Here is a 19,104-nt window from a genome sequence, read left to right on the forward strand (position 1 = left end):
GACTAAGGACACCAACTGACTTGGCCCCAGTCCTACAGGCCTGTCTCCAGCTTCTGAAACCCTGCAACAAGAAGGCAACTCATTCTGCAGGACCAGCGACATCTTAAAAGCCTCAAGAGGACTGCCTGCACCCGCAGAGGACCAAGATCTCCTGTGGACAGTGGCCCTGTCCAAAGAGAAACACCAGTAAAGGATACCAGAACCATCTCAGATCCATGAGTCCTACCCACTCTGGACCCGACGCCTACGGCCCGTGTCCATGTAGCTCAACCAACTGAAGTTGGTCCCCAGGTAATTCTGACCTAGTGTCCACCCTGGGTTGACCCCTGCTGTCCAACACGATGACGCCTGCAGCCTAAACCCGGAGAACCCCCCTGACTGCAAGAGAACCAAATGAATATACCCGATGCCCAAAGGTACCTCTGCACCTGCAGCCCCCTGGCCTTAGGAAGTCAGACCACCAGTCCAGCAACATCCAGCAGGTGATCCTCCTCCTTGTCCAGCCTTTGACTTTCCAGAACTGACCCCATGGACTTAGCCTGCAGCATCTTTGTTACCCCCGGACCCCACTATTGGAAAGCATTGGGATTCCGATGCTGTGTTGCACCCTGCACACGACCGCCCCTGCGCCACTGAGGGTGTGTGTTGGGTACTGACCTATGGTCCCTCCAGTGCTCCTCTAAACCCCACAGGTCTGCCCATAAAAGACTTGGGTACTTACCTGCAAGCAGGCCTCATTCCAAGTACCCCCAGTAGGAGCCCATGTTAAAACTACATCAACTTTGACCTCTGCACCGGCCGGACCCGTATTGCTGGTGGTGGGCTTAACTTGATCCCCACCCTGTGGACATCCTAACCCCTGGAGACTGGAACTGTAAGTCTTGTACTTATCTTGAAACTGTGCTAACTTTTCTCACTCCCAGACGTATGTTTGAAAATTGCAGTGTCAACTTTTCAAACAGATATTTGCTATTTATTTTCGAAAACCGATTAGTTTGCCAAATGGAAACAAATTGGTGTTGATACATATGTCTGATACTTACTTACAAATGCATTTACCTGCAAACTGAATCTTATGGATCCTGAAATAACGTAACAAAATATATTTTTGCTATATAAAAACCATTGGCCTGCAGTTAGTCATTGAGTGTGTGCTTCCTTTATTGCATGTGTGTACAACAGATGCTTTGCACTAGCCTCTGATAAGCCTAACTGCTCGACCACACTACCACAAACGAGAGTATTAGTGTTATCTACTTTATCCTCTGCTAAGCCTCTGGGGAACTCATGGACTCTATGCACACTATGGCCCTCATTACAACCCTGGCGGTCGGTGATAAAGCAGTGGTAATACGGCCAACAGGCCGGCGATAAAAAAAACTGGAATTTTGACCACAGTGGAAACCACCAACACAGACAGACACTTTAACACCCCGACCGCCACGGCGGTAGCAACAAGCACCGTGGCGGTAACTGCCAACAGCCAGACGGAAGACAATGTACCGCCCACTGCATTACAAGACACCAATCCGCCACCTTTTCCAGGGCGATACCAACGCCATCAAAAGCACAGCGGAAACAATACAACGAAGGGAAACAACTCACCTCTCGACACTCAAGAAAGAACCACAACACCATGGAGCCCGAACTGCAGATCTTCCCCATGCTGGTGTACGTCCTCCTACACCAGGAACATGAACAGCGGCGAAGACGACCACAGTGAGTTCCGCACCTAGCACACAAGGGAGGGGGGAGGAAAAAGAGAGTGACACACACGCGACACGCAACACCCCCACCCCCAACCCCAACACCATACACACAAACAGATGCAACAACATTACATATCCATCCCGTAACACTCAGGAATAACGCAAGGATAAAAGGATGTCAGTAAGGCCAGTGTGATAATATAAATTTAGATAAATACGGCCTTAAAGCACAAAACAGTATCTACAATATATACAAATGGAGGGACAATGCCCAGTCCAAAATGTCCGTGGCCCACAGGGCCATAACACATAGGCAAAGGCCACACTTGACTCCTGCCTCAATACGGAGAGAACACTTCTGGGGCATCAGGTTGAAAATACACAGACACCTCAGGGGGAAGGGGAGCGGGGGGCACCTCAGCCGGAAGATGGTACAACACCACTGCTCCTGGAGGGGGCTACATGCCCTCTGCTTGGCCCTGGGGAGTGAAAAGCCACAGTCTCTCTAGTGGGTGGTTTGCCCACTGCTTGGTCCTGGGAGTGCAAGCCACAGTCTCTCAAGTGGGTGGTTTGCCCACTGCTTGGTCCTGGGGAGTGCAAAGCCACAGTCTCTCTAGTTGGTGGTTTGCCCACTGCTTGGTCCTGCAGAGTGCAAAGCCACAGTCTCTCAAGTGGGTGGTTTGCCCACTGCTTGGTCCTGGGGAGTGCAAGGCCAAAGTCTCTCTAGTGGGTGGTTTGCTAACTGCTTGGTCCTGGGGAGTGCAAAGCCATAGTCTCTCTAGTGGGTGGTTTGCCCACTGCTTGGTCCTGGGAGTGCAAAACCACTGTCTCTCTATTGGGTAGCTTCTCCACTGGTTCTGGAGGGGGCTTTGTGCCCAGTGTGCCTCATCCTGGCAAGGATGCAGTGAGTGGATGCCTTCTTCCACTGGTTCTGGAGGGGGCCTTGTGCCCAGCGATGCAGATCCTGAATGGTGTACGGTCACAGTCTCTCACCTGGGTGTCACACCTACAGTTGTTGCATGGGCCAGGATGCACTACAGCCCATGTAGGCACGACCGCACACTGCTCGCCGGTGGTGGTGCTGTCAGTGGTGGGGAGAGGCTCCAGCCCTTCCCCTGCAGCCTCGGACAGCTGCCCACTGGGGCTGTTGCTGCTGGCACTGGTGCAGGTGGCGGTGCAGTGCTGACGGCAGTGCAGGTGGCGGTGTTGTCAGTGGTAGGAGGAGGCTCCAGCCTTTCCCCTGCAGCCTCGGATGGCTGCCCACTGGGGCTGCTGCTGCTGGCAGTGGTGCAGGTGGCCGTGCAGGTAGCGGTTCTGACAGTGGCACAGGTGGCGATGCTGTCAGTGGTGGGAGAGGCTCCTGCCTTTCCCCTGCAGCCTCGGATGGCTGAAGTGCCATGGCTGGTGTTGTTTGCCTAGATGCAGCTCCAGCCCCAGGCACCAGATCCATCCTGCCTGTGGCGTCTGTCTCGTTTATATTGTCCTTGGCAGCTGGTGGTGCCTCCTTGCTTCTGCCAGCTGGTGTTCCCTTTCTGCCCTTGGCAGCTGGTGATGCCTCCTTGCTTCTGTCAGCTGGTGTTCCCTTCCTGGCCTCGCTAGCTGGTGGTGCCTCCTTGCTTATGCCAGCTGGTGTTCCCTTCCTGGCCTTGCTAGCTGGTGGTGCCTCCTTGCCCTTGGTAGCTGCTGGTGTTTCCTTGCCCTTGCTAGCCGGTGGTGCCTTCTTGCCCTTGCTAGCTGGTGGGCCCTTCTTGCTCTTGGCAGGTGATGCAAGCACCCTGGAAGTGCTGACGGGTGGCTCCTTGGAGCCTCTCACACCTGCAGTAGCTGAAGAAACTACAGTGGCCGTGGACTGGGTGGCTGAGGTGCTTGCCTGGGTTCTGCCCACCCTGGCCTGAGGTGAAGGACGGGGGAGGAGGGGCAGGGAATAGGTCAAGGGTGGAGAGGAAAAGCCTTTTAGGGACACTAGGGCTGGAAGTGGGTGAAGGTTTGGGAGTGGAAAAAGAGGGAGTGGTTGTTGGAGGTGTCTGTCTGCTGTGTTTAAGTGCAGGTGCAGGTGTATGTGCTGGATGCTGTCATGAGGTGGATGGCTGTTGAGTGTCTGAGTGCTTGCGTTTGTGTATTTGGGAGGAGGGGGCACAGACGCAGTGGGCTAGAACACAGGCGATGTGTGCATGGATGTGGGGGTGGTGACTGTCAGTGAGGGGCATGTAGTGTAGACGCTACTGGGAGGGAGGTGGACGAGGAGGAGGAGGGAGACACAGTGGAGGCAGTGGATGTTGGTGTGTCTGCATCTGGATGGTGCTTGTGTGAATGCCTGTGGGATGAAGTGTGGTGCTTTTGTTTGCCTGCGCCAATTCTGTGTGTTGATTTGGGTGCATGCTGGTCTGAAGGTGTGCTTGGGATAGGCAGGGCTTGAGGGGATTGGGACCGGGTAGAGGAAGTTGGAGGTGGGAGGCTAGAGACAGGGACAATGGCTGCCATCAGTGAGTTGTCCAGAGCCTGAAATGCTCTCTGTTGGGCCATCACACCAGAGTGAATTCCCTCCAGAGATGCATTTGTTTGTTGCAAATGCCCTATCAGACCCTGGATGGCATTCAGTATTGTTGAGTGCCAAACAGAGAGGGATCTCAGGAGGTCAATAGCCTCCTTACTGAGGGCAGCAGGGCTGACTGGGGCAGGGCCTGAGGTGCCTGGGGTGAAGGAGATGCCCACCCTCCTGGGTGAGCGGGCACGGGAAACACGCTGAGGGGCTGCTGGGAGGGCAGTGCTGGTACGGGGTGGCGGCTGTACCTGTAGTTGGGGTGGGAAAAGAGGTGTTCGCCACCGCCAGGGAGCTTCCATCGGAGGAGGTGTTGCTGTCAGAACTGTCCCCTCCAGTCTCCACCGTGGTGCTCCCCTTGCCCTTAGTCCCACTGGTGCCCTCACTGTTGGTGGATTTGGCCTCATGGGCCATGTGGGATGCAACTCCCTCTGTCGCCGGTGCCTCTGGTCCTCCGCCAGATGATGCACACAAGGACAGGGTGACAAAACAAAAAGGGGGGGAAGAGACAGAGGATACACTGGGTCAATGCCAGCAACAACACCACCGTTGGTATACACAACTCACAGGGTACACAACTCACAGGGAACAGCCCTATTCACTAGGCCATGCATTACCAGTTACAATGCTAGTCACCAGGTCATGGGGGACAATGCCTAATGCCAATAGCAGCACACTTGAAACCCACAGGACTCTGCCCAGTAGTAGATACACACTAGCATTATTGGTGTTGGAGTGTAACTGAGCCTGCCCATCATGGAACCTACCCTGCAATGTTCGTCCCACATCCCCCACCCAGATAACACCTCAATGTGCACAATTTCATGATTATGAAACTGTACTCACCCCCTTGTGGCTGCTGTGATGCCCTAAGCACCCATCCAACTCTGGATAGGCCATTGCCAGGATGCGGAACATCAGGGGGGTCAGGGTAAGATGGGCACCCCTTCCTCGCTGGAAGGCCATCCCCAGCTGGGCCTCCGCCGTCTTCCTTTCCCAGCGGTGCAGGTCCTCCCACCGTTTGCGACAGTGGGTGCTCCGTCTGTCAAAGACCACCAGGGTCTGCACCTCCTTGGTGATGGCACTCCAAATACTCTTTTCATGATGGGTGCTGACCTGCAGAAAAAGATACATAAGAAAAGGTATTAGTCATGCCGTTCGGCCTGTTACACTCATGGTCCACCATATCCCTCCCATCCACTTATGCACAGACATTGCCCACCAAACATGCAGCACTCTGCCCAGGACCCCTCAGCTCCCCCCTACATGAGGCTTACAAACACAGCACTCCATAAATCCATGCTCCACGCATCGTGCTCACAGTGTACTCACCTGTTGGTCTGCAGGACCATAAAGTAAAGGGTACTGGGGTAGGACCCATCCACCAGTCTCTTCAACTCCTCCAAAGTGAAGGCAGGGGCCTTTTCCCCAGACACTCGAGCCATGGTTGCTTCCAGACACAGGTCACAGCAGCACTTGCAGTATAGGTCCTCTCCTGTTGAAGGTCAGGTAGTAAGTGAGCGAACAGATAGAAAATGGCGGACACATCTGTGGCCGTGCGTACCGTCACTGCCGACATACATCACCATTTGCTCCTGGAACCCCTCGGCCCCAATGATAACCAATGAGGTGTTGCACGGCAGTCATCGACCACCTACCGCAACGGCGCACAACGTCAGGGGAATTACCTCATTTCCACTTGTCCCTCCAAACAGGTCAGGCGGCCACCCTTTCAGGAGGGAAGAGGCAATGGCACCTAACTGTGTCACAGCAGACATAGGCACATCAACGGACCTACACGTTCACATACTGTTTCTGTAAAAACATGCAAGGCATTTAAATCTGAGGATATCTATGAATATGCACATCTTCTCACTGTTTTTCACCCTAGGGTTCAACCGCTGAGGATGAATAGGAGATGGAGACATCCCCCCACTGTACAGACCCCTTGTGGACCTGGCGACAATGGAGGACAGGCACATTATCCTAACCTTACAAAAGCAATTAGGGGGTGCACCACTCCAAAACATCCAATGAGACACAGTAAGTACAGAAAGTCCAATACTATTGAGCAAATAATGATGCAGAGCTTGTATTAGTTTCTTCTCGAAGACTTTAATTGGTGTAAGAAGCTTGTTGCAACATAAGGTTCATGAAGAGGAGCAGCCAACGTGTTTCGCCCTATACAAATGGGCTTCTTCAGGGCTACAAAGTAGCATATAGCCATAAAAAAGTAAGGTAATATAATGGCATACATGAAATAACACGAACAGAAAATATTGACAAACAAGATATTACTTGACATACATGTAGCAAAAACACAACAGACAACAAAGTTACTTTATGAGAGTACAACAATATTACAAAAAGAAAAAATATATATAGACAATGTCTTAATCCAGACCAATATCAAGTCATGTACAGTTGACAGAACAAGCAAGGAGAAACGATCAAAAACGAGGGATCAGAGATGAAGTTCAAGAAGCACATCGTGAAAGAGTGTGCACGGGAACGTAGTGGAGTGAGTTCCTTATAAAGAACCAGTGCGCATAGCGTTATAGAGACTCGAAAGAGAGCATGCCTCAGCCAGTAAATCTGAAATCCCATTGGTGACCAAGAAATAACATAGAATAACAAAAGTTTATTCAGGTCAAAAAAACAACACACATACCAATGGTAGTACTCCAATTGAAGCAAAATTGTTGTTCACAATATGCAAATGGACAAAAGCATATGGAGATTCTAATAAAAAAAGAGAGAAAAGAAAAGGGAAGAAGGAACCCATGACAATGTATATGGTCGGGGGCAAGGGTCACTAATTTCAGAACAGATGAGCCGGGAATATTACGTTTATGTTGAATAAAGTATAAACAAAGAAAAGAGAAGAGAATAAAACATATATATAAAATATATAGATCAAGCAGAAAGTCAGCGACAACCTCGAGAGTAGATTTGAAAGGCGCTCGTAAGAAAAGGCTATCTCAGACTTACCTGGAAACAAGTATAGCAATTGGTTGCTGCGCGGCGAACCAGAAAGTCACAGAGGCAGGTGAACGGAAAAAGAGAGAGAGAGAGAGAGAGAGACGGGCCCGGCCGTATGCCGCCCGTCCAGCTGATTGTGTGAGTGCTCACTGTCCGAGTGTCCAAGATTTTAGAGAGGAGGACGCCGGATATTTAAAATCCCGCCGTAGACGGGAAAGCAAGTATAAACATAGACGACGGACTGTGTTCAGCAGTGGTCGTTCTAGAGTTGCTAGTTGTCATGTGCAGCGGCCATTTTGAAATGGGGAAAACGTGTGAAAAAAGGGAAGTACAAACCCGGTATTTTATAGCGAACTAGAGCAAAGGTTCAAATGATAAAAATTAAAATAAAAAATGTATCAAAAATATTGAAAGCATATAATGAGGTGCTAGAGGGAAAAGAGAAGGGATAAAGAGGAAGAGAGAAAAACAATGAAAAGCGGTGACAAACCCAAATATGGAAAGATACCGAGTGATAAACAAATAATAAGTAGAAGATCATGTACCAGGCCACAAGGGGTGAAAAAGTGATTGCAAAGTGTCATATGAAACAATAAGGAAGTATGCGGTACAAATGAGAGTACAGTCTTAAGTTATCATTGAAAAAACCTATTTGGATGATTGATTGAACAAATGATTGTGAAAAAACTCCAACCCAAATAGGCATAAAGAATACATTTGACATTTTTAAGTTAAAGCCCTAAGCAGGTAAGTAGAGAGAGACCTTACAAGATATATCATGAATCAAGTCAATACATTAAAAGTGACTCCAGCATGCAATAGTCACATAGACTGACTATAAAAAGGATCACTATGAAGAGACAATTTTGAATAAAAGACCCATACAGAGATCTCAAAGACCATGTCATTCAATAGTCAAATAGAAGTAATTGTGAAAAAAATGTTGTACACCGGAAGTATTATAAATAATAGTGAAATTCGTGGTCTGTATTGTGTCCCAACTCGACTGCTCGTCAACGGCATATCCAAGCTGCCTCCCTTTTACGTAATTGCAGCTCTCTATTTCCCCCTCTGGGATTTGGTGGGATATGGTCAATCCCTAGAAACCAAATCGAATCATCATGAGGGTGAGCCAGTGTCATATGTGATGACACTGGGTACCTGTTATCGTTATTCTTGATTGCACGTACATGCTCCTGTATTCTATGTTTAAGAGGTCTTATGGTGCTACCCACATATATTTTGTTACATGCGCACCTTAAAATATAAATCACAAATTTGGTGTTACAATTGATAAAACTCTTGATGGTATGAGTCCCTGTGTTATTATAGCAAAAGTTACTGGTTTTGTCCAGACCAAAGGCACACACACTACATTCACGACATGTATAAAAACCCGAGGGCTTTATGGAGAGCCATGTAGTTGTGTTAGGTACAGAAATATAACTAGGACAGAGATAGTCCCTCAATGTCCATCCTCTTCAGTAAGTGACCTTAGGTACCCTGGGGAGGAACCCTTTAAGTCCAGGCAGGTCGGTAAGCAAATGCCAATGGCGTTTAAGTATTTCAAAAATACCCTGACTGTGGACCGTGTATCTAGTCACAAAGGACAAATGTTCAATGTGTTTTTTGCTGTTTTTTCCCTTAGGTTCCCTTAGGTTCCCTTAGGTTTACAATCAGAGTATCCTTTCTTGTGATTGTGTGCAGCTGGGGGGGTGAAAGTAGTGAAGAGTTGACTTACCAGAGTCCAGTCCTCCTGCTACTCCTGCCAGGCCCTCAGGATACATGATTGCCAAGATTTGCTCCTCCCATGTTGTTAGTTGTGGGGGAGGAGGTGGGGGTCCACCGCCAGCCCTCTGTACAGCTATCTGGTGTCTTGCAACCACAGAACGCACCTTCCCTCGTAGGTCGTTCCACCTCTTCCTGATGTCATCCCTTGTTCTGGGGTGCGGTCCCACAGCGTTGACCCTGTCCACGACTCTCCGCCATAGCTCCATCTTCCTAGCAATGGACATCTGCTGCACTGTGCTCCAAATAGCTGTGGCTCTACCCGGATGATTTCCTCCACCATGACCCTTAGCTCCTCCTCTGAAAACCTGGGGTGGTATTGTGGTGCCATGGGAGTAGTGTGATTGGTGTGTGTGAGGGTGTGTGGGGTAATGTGTTGGGGTGTGTGCTGTGACGTGCGTGGATGGTGTATGGGTCATGTTGTTCTGTGGCTCCCTGCTCTGTGGGTGCTCCTGGCATGTCTCTCTCTCAGTTGTAAATTGGTTATAATAGTAAAGTGTTGTGGGCAATGTGGGTGTGTGTTTTATAGTGGTGTGGGTGTGGTGTGTGTATGTGTATGTGTGTCAGGTGTGTGTAGTTTGAATTGTCCAATGTGGTGTTGTTTTGTAGGTGTGTGTGTATTTTGAGCGCGGCGGTATGTACCGCCAATAATTTACTGCGGTTGAATGTCCGCTGCAGTGATTCGTGGGTCATAATGCTGTGGGTGTTTTTCTATTGGCGTGTGGGTTTTGGTACCGCCAGTTTATCACTGACCTTTGGGCTGGCGGACTTGTGTGTGTGTCTGTATAGTGGCAGATTTCTATGTGTGGGTCATAACACGTGTAGCGGTGTACCGCCGTGGTCGCGGTATGTTGGCGGCAGTCAGCATGGCGGTAAGCAGCACTTATCACTCATGTCATAATGAGGGCCTATATCTCATTTTGATATAGTATATATAGAGCCAGCTTCCTACAATGTAGTATAGTTGAATGTAAAATGGACAGTAGGATATTATGCGCTACAAACACTTAAAATCAGTGTGAGAGCTGTACCCCAATCTAAAGCGATTTTTGTAAGCCTACCTGCAGTATTGTGTTGCTGCTGCATTGTGAAATAAGAATGTACAGAGAGGCTTCTTGAATGCTTCAGGCAATGCCAGATAGACAGCCTGACCTGAAAATAATTTGGATATTGGGCACAGCAGATACCAGGCCACATCATCAAAAGAAATTCAGAAAGTGCCCACTCTTCGCACCTGCTGGTGTGTGTCAGCAGATGTAGAGAGGTAACAGAGGGAGGAAAAAGCAGTGGGAGGCCGAGTGCGCAAGCAGGTAACAAGAGACAAGAGTAAAAGGGAAAGGCGTTGAGAGGTAGAGCTCTTCTAAGCAGGATGCCACAAGGACATGCTTTGCTTGTTTTGCTGCTAGCAAATATGAAAGGATGTCCCCTTTCCACGTGTGAAGTTGTGGTCAGGAGTGTAGTGGAGCCATGAAACCCAACCACCAAAAGAGACTTAACAGGCGCAATTAGTTCACCAGTCCAATAATTACTTGTTATAAGTACCTACAGACATAATTGTATTGCACGTTCTAATGTCAGAATGGGCCTGGAATAAGAAAACTAAAGTGCAAGTGTTTATACACTTATTGCTGTCTCTCTACTTCTATACGTATAATTGTCCATAATGAGGGAAAACAAGATCACACGGAGAATGAATACAAACATTAACAAAAAGCAATAGGAAGATATGTTGACACAGAGCCGAAGAAAAACATTGTCCATTTATCGGTCTATATCAGTTTCAATCAGTTATGCTTCCATTAAACTGGTTTCCAATTATTTAGCTGTTTCGGGGTCCAGGGGATATGCCAGAGCCAGACCTATAGTCTGCAGTAGATGCAACATTACAATACATAAATGGTTCACATTTTTGCAAGACACATTCAAAATTCAACCATTAGGTCCTTTTCATGAGTAGAATTTGATGCATATATGGAGCAGAGCATTGTTTTTCGATTATAAGCACTAATACCTGAAGTATATTTGTATTAAGAATGTAGGATCTTATTTGGAGTTTGGCAGACAGGATACTTCAAAACCGGGGCTCTCCTATTTACTATAAGTGCCATAGGCTACAATGTGCTTGAAATAAGGCAGGTGGGATGTCTTCCATGTTTCTGACGCCATATCATGTCCTTCAAATTCTAAATAAGGCCAAAAGTTAGCTGTTTACCATATGTTATATCTGCAGCACTAGTTGTGCCACCCACACAAGTAACCCTGTAATCATGTCTCAGACCTGCCACTGCAGTGTCATTGTGTGTATTTTTACACTGTAAATTCGACTTGGCAAGTGTACCCACTTGCCAGGCCTAAACCTTCCCTTTTCTTACATGTAAGGCACCCCTAAGGTAGGCCCTAGGTAGCCCCAAGGGCAGGGTGCAGTGTATGGATAAGGTAGGACATATAGTAATGTGGTTTATATGTCCTGACAGTAAAATACTGCCAATTTCGTTTTTCACTGTTGCAAGGCCTGTCTCTCTCATAGGATAATATGGGGGCTACCTTTAAATATGATTAAAGTGTAGATTCCCCTAGAGAGTAGGTGGACATGTGGAGTTTGGGATCCCTGAACTCACAATTTAAAAATACATCTTTTAGTAAAGATGATTTTAAGATTGTGCGTTTGAAAATGCCACTTTTAGAAAGTCAGCATTTTCTTGCTTAAACCATTCTGTGACTCTGCCTTGTTTGTGGATTCCCTGTCTGGGTCAGTTTGACAGTTGGGTTGTTTTTCACCTCGCACTAGACAGTGACACAAAGGGAGCTGGGGTGTAACCTGCATTTCCTAATTAGCCATCTCTGCTAGGAGGGAGGGGTGGAGTGGTCACTCTCATCTGAAAGGACTGTGCCTGCCTCTGACAATGCAGACTCCAACCCCCTGGTGTGTGTCTGAGGCCTTGCTGGGCAAGGCAGGATTTCACAAGTAGGTGTGAGTCCCCTTTGAAGAAAGGTGACTTCAAAGACTAAAATGGGTATAAGAAGGGCACCCAAATCTACAGACTTTAGAAACACTTCTGGAACCAAGAGGAACCTCTGCCTGGAGAAGAGCTGATAGCTGAGGAAGAAGTGCTGGCCTGTCTGTGACTGTGCTTTGTGGAGCTTTCCTGCAGTGCTGCTTCTGCCAGAGTAAGAGGGCAAAGACTGGACTTTGTGTGCCTTCCATCTTGTGAAGAAATCTCCAAGGGCTTGAATTAGAGCTTCCCTCCTGTTGTTTGAAGTCTCAGGGACAGCAAAGACTTCTCTCTGCCAGCCCCTGGAGTCTCTGGAGAGACTCCTGCTCTGACAAGTGGTGCCCTATCCAGTCCCTGGGCCCTTGAAAGGAAAGCTGGTGGAAATCCAAGGAAATCGACTTCGGACGACTCCGGACCGCCGCCGCTGCTGAATCCGGTAACGCCGCCTGCACCCGACGCCGTGACCTTCGCTGGAGCGCGACGCTCTTCGCAGGCCCGACGCCGCTGCAGCCCCGCTGAAGTCCATGACTCTTTGGAAGTCACCACACCACGTCGTGACCGACGCCGCTCGAAGTGCACGGATTCAACGTTTCGCACAGACGCCGCGATCCCCGACTTCGCGCATCGGCTTGTTTTCACTCTTCACCAAAGGTACTGTACTTGGGGGTCTACACGACTCCGTGTCCGTCACCGCTGGTGTCGGCTTGTTGGGAACGACTCCGTCACGACGCCGTGTTAACATCTCATCAAAGCATTTTTGTTTCTAAGCGCTATTTTTGAGTTTAATCTTTAAAAATTCATAACTTGACTTGTGTATGTTGGATTTTTGTCGTTTTGGTCTTGTTTTGTTTAGATAAATATTTCCTATTTTTCTAAACTGGTGTTGTGTCATTTTATAGTGTTTTCATTGAGTTACTGTATGTGTTGGTACAAATACTTTACACCTAGCGCTCTGAAGTTAAGCTTACTGCTCTGCCAAGCTACCAAATGGGTAAGCAGGGGTTAGCTGAGGGTGATTCTCTTTTACCCTGACTAGAGTGAGGGTCCTTGCTTGAACAGGGGGTAACCTGACTGTCAACCAAAGACCCCATTTCTAACACTAAATCACTGGAGAGTGAGGCTCATGGCCATTCATTTCAACAGCTTTTTAGAGATGCAATTGTTTGTAAAATATTGAATTCCACATTAAATATTTGTTTGCTCAGATGCGCTCAGAAATGTACAGTAATTTGTTTGTGCTGGTGTTTGCCGATGGTGGGCACCACCACTCATTTTTGGGGACTTTTATTTCATCATCAGACTTTGACCAAGAGCAAAGGGAAAGAAAGTCAGAAAATTGAGACAGATAGTAAGAAAACTGTGACAAAGGGTGAACGTGACGAAAAACTTCGATCTGAGAGTGAGATAAAGATGTAGGAAGTGTTGGATGTTGGAAAACAGGGGCATGAAGTGGAATTAAACCAAAGCACCCTTGGCATTCAGAAACCCTGGCATTCAGCAGCACTGGTGTCATCCTTCAAAGAAATAAATTGAGCCCCTGCACTTAGTTTACAAATTAAGCAGATTAATTGGTATTTCATCTTGCAGTAGGCTCAATCAGATCACTTGACCCATGCTCCCGCCGTCGGATATTATTTCCTGTGGAGAGAAGGAACAGGACGTGCAGTGGCTTTGAGAAGGCACATTGCAGGCAGTTCAGCACAATGGCAGCATGGTGGGGAACACGTTCTGAAGAAGTAGAAGCACCAATACGAGTTTAACATAGCAGTAACAGCACCAACCTGTTATTATTGGTGGGACACAGTGATCTGATATTGTGCTATACTAAATGACACAAAATCATGTCACTGGCATGAAACAACATAAACTGAAATCCTACAGAGGGGACCGACACATTGTTTCTACGGAAGAACATACCGTTTTGCTCCCTCTGAACCCCAGCAGCAAGCAGATCTGGTTCCCCGAGGCTGATGTCGTTAAGTCTGGTGCCAAGACACTCCACACAAAGAATTTTGCACCACTCTTCTGCTTCCAGCTCTGAAAACATAAAAAGCAAATCAGCAGCACGCCATTGTGGCTTTACTTTACATCAGTGATTCCTAGGACCCCTGAGGGTCTGTGAGGCCTACTCAGGGGATCCACAACTTTTACAAAAATACTTAATATTAAAATTATCGTCAAAATTATTAAAGTATATACAAATTAGTAAACAATATTGAACATTTCATTTTTTCCATATTTGAATGTGAATTACGCAAAACTTCCAATAATTGAGCATTTGTTTAGTGTATACTTGTTTTTGTATGTCTCCGTAATGCTTTCAGGTTCAAAACCCAGAAATTGCTTAGGCTGGTCATCCTCAGCTTTCAATAATGATTTATCAGGGTCCCCGGATTCAAGTAATAATGCAGTGGGGGTCAACAGAAGTCAACAGGTTAAGAATCATTGCTTTCCATAATAGCACTGCAGGTTAAAGTGTTCAAGAGAACAGCAAAATGACTTAGCTCAGTTACGCTGAAGTATCAACTTGATATTGGGTTGTGTTTTTTTAAGTAATTCTAGGCATTGGAGGTTCTGGTTTAAATACAATAGTTACTATTACCTGCTTGAGCAAGCATGTATCTACATTTACAAGAGATCGGTTACGAAGCAAAGACATCATTTCAAAGATCACAGTTTCACCAGTTTCAGCATGAACGGCCTGAATAATTAAATAAATGTCAGAGCATGGCATATTACGGATTACTCTAAAGTAAATGCAAAATCCACCAAACACATTTTGTATTTATAATGTATGCATTTTAAATGCTTGCTGACAGGAACAGCAGACCCCTCTTCAGATCGCCATATGCTATATATTATTCATTTGTATTTTTTCACAAATACGCTTTGCTTCTTTGAGCTTGGGGTCATCCATTGTAGTAAAACGCACCAGTATCCCAGAGGCCATCTTGTCGTCGATCTAGCGAAGACTTCTAGATTCTCTGATGGGAGGGACACTGAGGTTGAGCAGTGCATGCATAATATACACAAACCACAGTGATCCTTCATCAAATACTGCCTGTCTTTTTAAAATTATACTGGGCCTTTTTTCTGATTAATTTTTCCTGTTTCTCTTGTTTTTTCAATTTGAAGATGGGTATGTCAATAAATACTACTTGAAATCTTTGAAGTACACTTTCCCAGCTCAGGGTCTCAAAGGCAAACTTACACTTTTGTGTAAATGTACATTTCTTTTGTTATTCACAAACTATGAGCTAATAATAAGTTTCCAACTGTGACTCAACAGTGGTGCAAACTCCCAAAGACGTCATATAGGGTTCCTGGGGGTCACAGCTGCGACCCCTGGCTTGCCCTTTCAATCAATTAATCAATCAGTAGGTCTTGCCTGGGGGGGTCTCTAGACACTGGTGGTGTCTGCAGTTTCTGGTCAGCAGGTGATGGCAGTCAAAGAGCTAGGTCTTTAGCTGCCTCCTGTAGTTTGTTAACGATGGGGAGGTGCACAGGTGGAGGTGGTTCCAGGACTTGGCAGTGATGTAAGAGAAGGAGCACCCTCCATAGTGGTTGTGGCAGATGCGGGGGACGTGGGCCAGGGCGAGGGTAAAGGAGCAGTGCTCTATGGTTAGCTTGTGGAATGTCAGGCAGGTGTTGATTAGGCGGGTCCAGAATTGTGCAGTGCTTTGAAGGCATGATTTGAGGAACTTGATGAGGCATCTTTCCTGGATGAGGAGCCAGTGGAGGTCCCTGAGCTGGGGGCTGATGCTGGCTCTTCTGTGGAGGTCAAGGATGAGTCTTGCTGCCGAGTTCTGGATGCTCTGGAGTCGGTTCAGTGTTTGGTGGTTTTGGTGTAGAGTGCATTGCCATAGTCAAAACGTCTGGAGATGAGGGCCTGAGTGACTTTCTTCCTTATTGAGATGGGGATCCATCGGAAGATTTTGTAGAGCATGCAGAGAGTGTGGAAGCATGCTGAGGAGATGGTACTGATCTGTTGTTTCATGGTCAGTTGGGAGTCCAGGATGATTCTGAGGTTGCGTGCATGGGTGGTGGGACTGGGAAAGGGGCCAAGTAAAGAGGGCCCTAAGTGTCGTTCCAGGGGAAGGGCCTGTTACCGAAGATGAGGACCTCTGTTTTGTCCGAGTTGAGTTTAAGGCAGTTGGTCTTCATCCAGGCGGCAATGTTGGTCCTGGTGTTTTGAAAGTTGGCCTTGTGGTGACAGCATTCTTCTGTGAGGTAGAGAACGAGTTGGGTGTCATAGGTGTAGGAGATGATGTTGAGTCTGTGGGTGATGTCTGCATCAGTAGGTGTAGGTAGGTGTAGGTGTTGAAGAGGATGGGACTGAGGGAGGAGGACTGGGGGGATGCCACAAATGATGTCCTTGGGTGCAGAGGTGAAGGGTGGAAAGTACACTCTTTGTGTTCAACCGAAGAGGAAGGAGGATATCCAGTTGAGTGCGTCGCCTTGGATGCTGATGTGGTGGAGTCTGGTGACGAGCGTGTGGATCGGGAGCATGTTGAAGGCGGCCGATAGATCGAGGTTGATGAGGACAGCTGTACTCCCTTGGTTGAGGAGGCATCCTATGTCGCCCATTGCTTCAATCAGGGTGGTGTCAGTGCTGTGATTTGGTCAGACTAGGAAGGGTTGAGCAGGTGGTATTCTTCGAGGTATTTTGTGAGCTGGCCAGGATGTGAGGGCTTCTTTCCTGGTCTTCCTGAGACGGTGGTAGTAACTGCTGAGGGGGGATCTGTAGGAGTTGAGGTTGACAGGTGTTTTGTTGGAGAGCCAGTGCTTCTCAAGTTTCTTGCACTGGCGTTTGACAGTCAGAAGCTCTGTGGTGAACCATCTGGCCTGCTTAGTGGGTTTGCTGGTGGTGTTCTTCTGAGGGGGACGATGATGTCGGCCGCTGAGGAGATTCAGCTGGTGACATTTTGGCTGCTGTTTTCAAAGGTGTCTGATGTGATGCAGTAGATTCTTTGAGGGTGGTGATTCAGGTGGGTTCCGTGACTTTGCTCCAGTTATGGTGATTATTGGCTGGACTTCTGGTTGGCCATTGATTGTGAAGTGGACGATGCAGTGGTGTGTCCAGGTCAACTTGGTGGTGGTCGAGGAAATGGGGTCTAGTGTATGTCCTGAGCTGTGTGTGGAGGTGATGACTACTTATGGGAGGCCGATGATGCTCATGTTTTCAAGAAGAGTTGTGGAGTTGGTGTCATTAGGGTCTTCTAGTTGGAACTTTAGATCTCCCAGGAAAATGTAGTGGTTGGAGTTGATTGCCAGGGGGGCGATGAAGTCTGGGATTGAGTTGCAAGAATTGTGGTGAGGGCCCATGGGTCTGTAGGTGAGGGTCCCTCTGATAGTGGTTTTTGCATCCGGTTTGATCTGTACTTTGAGGTGTTCCAGAGCTGGTGTGGTGTCGTCGTCTGAGCAGCTGAGGGTGTCATTGTGGATGATAGTGATGCTTCCACTGTGTCTGTTGGGGCGGTCACAATGGATTATCTTGTATCCAGGGGGTGTTGCGGTGGTGATGTTGGGTGCTGATGTGGGGGTGAGCCAAGTTTCAGTGATGAACATTATGTCGGGGTGGTTATGGTGTCCCAGATTTCCATGGTGTGCCTGCAGGGGGCTCGAACATTGAGAAGCATGCAGTGGAGCTGTGCACAGTGGAGCTGTGGTCTCTGGCAGGGTGTCTGCTGGGTGGTGTTCATGGGGGGTCTTACATCACAGGAGAAGAGCAGTGGTGGCAAATGAAGGGTGCTTCTGTGAAACACAGTGAGGCGGTGCTGCAGTTGATGTCTTGTGTCTTGGATTTGGGGTTTCCGAGCTCATTGGAGAAGTACCAGTGGCAGGCTGAAGATTCAGGGATCCTAGCACTGGGCACAGACAGGCACAGATGGGCTTGCCTTTAGCATGTCTGCTGCACATGCCTGCCTTTAAGTAGGTTAGGGTGGGTGGGAAGTGAGGAGTGGGAAACAGTGGCAAAGAGATGGGGCCGAGCTAGAGATCAGGAGCAGCAAGGTCAGGTAATCCAAGTGAGGGCAGGCTGAACACCGGGCAGAGGAACCCTGAGGAATGCGTAGGGTGGGAGCTGGTGGGAGCTGGTCAGGACCTTTGCTACCCCTGGCACTACCTTTGAGACCCCAGGCTTCAAAGGTGGCAGGTTCAGCACCAGAGACACAGTGTCAGCTCATCCATATGGATATCATTTGGGGCGCCAAGCTCTTTGTTTTCAATTTGTATCACTCTGATAATGAATAATAGTATATTATTCACTATTAGTGTGTTAAAATTGGTGTACAGTTAGGTGGAATATGCCCTTCCGTGGTAGATTAAATAAGAAAAAAGGGTGAATGTATGTGTATATGTAAGTATGTGCTTGTGAGTGAAGGTGGAGGTGAAAGGGTGTATGATGCCACTTTCGCTACCCCTGGCATTTTGGTGAATTGATGACCATGCCAATTCCTCCCATAATAAGATACAGCTGTCTTATCTTTTCATGTGCAGAGTTCTTGCCCTGACAGAGGAGTCGCCATACTTGTATTAACTCAAAGTGTGTGAATACCAACAAATATGTAAAGTTAAATCAAGGTGTAAGTTTACCTTGGTGAATCAGGCCCTATATATTATGTCAATACAGAGAATTTTAAAACACCTATTTTTAAGTGATGTTAGCTACCTCACACCACATTAGAATGCTCAATAGCTATCACAAAATCAACTCCTGATAGAACACAGAGACACAAAGCTACTTTGTGCTTTAAAGGAGTGGAATATGCTGTTAGAACTAACCAAAATATATTACTTTAAAGCCAATATACGTTCAAGGAAGGGGGTTTGATAGCACTTCTGTCACCAGGGGCGGGCTAGGCGAACATTTTTATATAGGCTTTACAATTTTTCAAGGCCCTGTTGCAAAATCAATTTATAGACTTTGAAGCAAGCATACTTATTAATAATGAGGCAGCTAACAGTGAAAATCACTAATTGACACCAGAGAGTGCAGGTGCCATGTTTTCTTCTTCCTTGAGAGTTTATCATCAAAACAGATTTTTGTGACACTTGGAGCCCATCAAACCTTCTAACATGGGCCGCAAAAAGC

At 47.5% G+C, this 19,104-nt stretch overlaps 1 protein-coding gene across 1 annotated transcript in view; it reads right to left on the reverse strand.

The window, feature by feature from the left end:
* DOK6 (docking protein 6) overlaps positions 1–19,104 on the reverse strand; it is a gene marked incomplete at its 5' end in the record, with an annotated part of 934,435 nt that overhangs the window by 552,524 nt on the left and 362,807 nt on the right. The window contains one exon of the mRNA XM_069219182.1: positions 13,929–14,048. Coding sequence (XP_069075283.1) covers positions 13,929–14,048 — 120 coding nt within the window. The remainder of the gene's footprint in view (positions 1–13,928; positions 14,049–19,104) is intronic.

This window comes from Pleurodeles waltl, chromosome 2_2 (genome assembly GCF_031143425.1).
Source record: "Pleurodeles waltl isolate 20211129_DDA chromosome 2_2, aPleWal1.hap1.20221129, whole genome shotgun sequence".
In the NCBI taxonomy this organism is placed as follows: Eukaryota; Metazoa; Chordata; class Amphibia; order Caudata; family Salamandridae; genus Pleurodeles; species Pleurodeles waltl.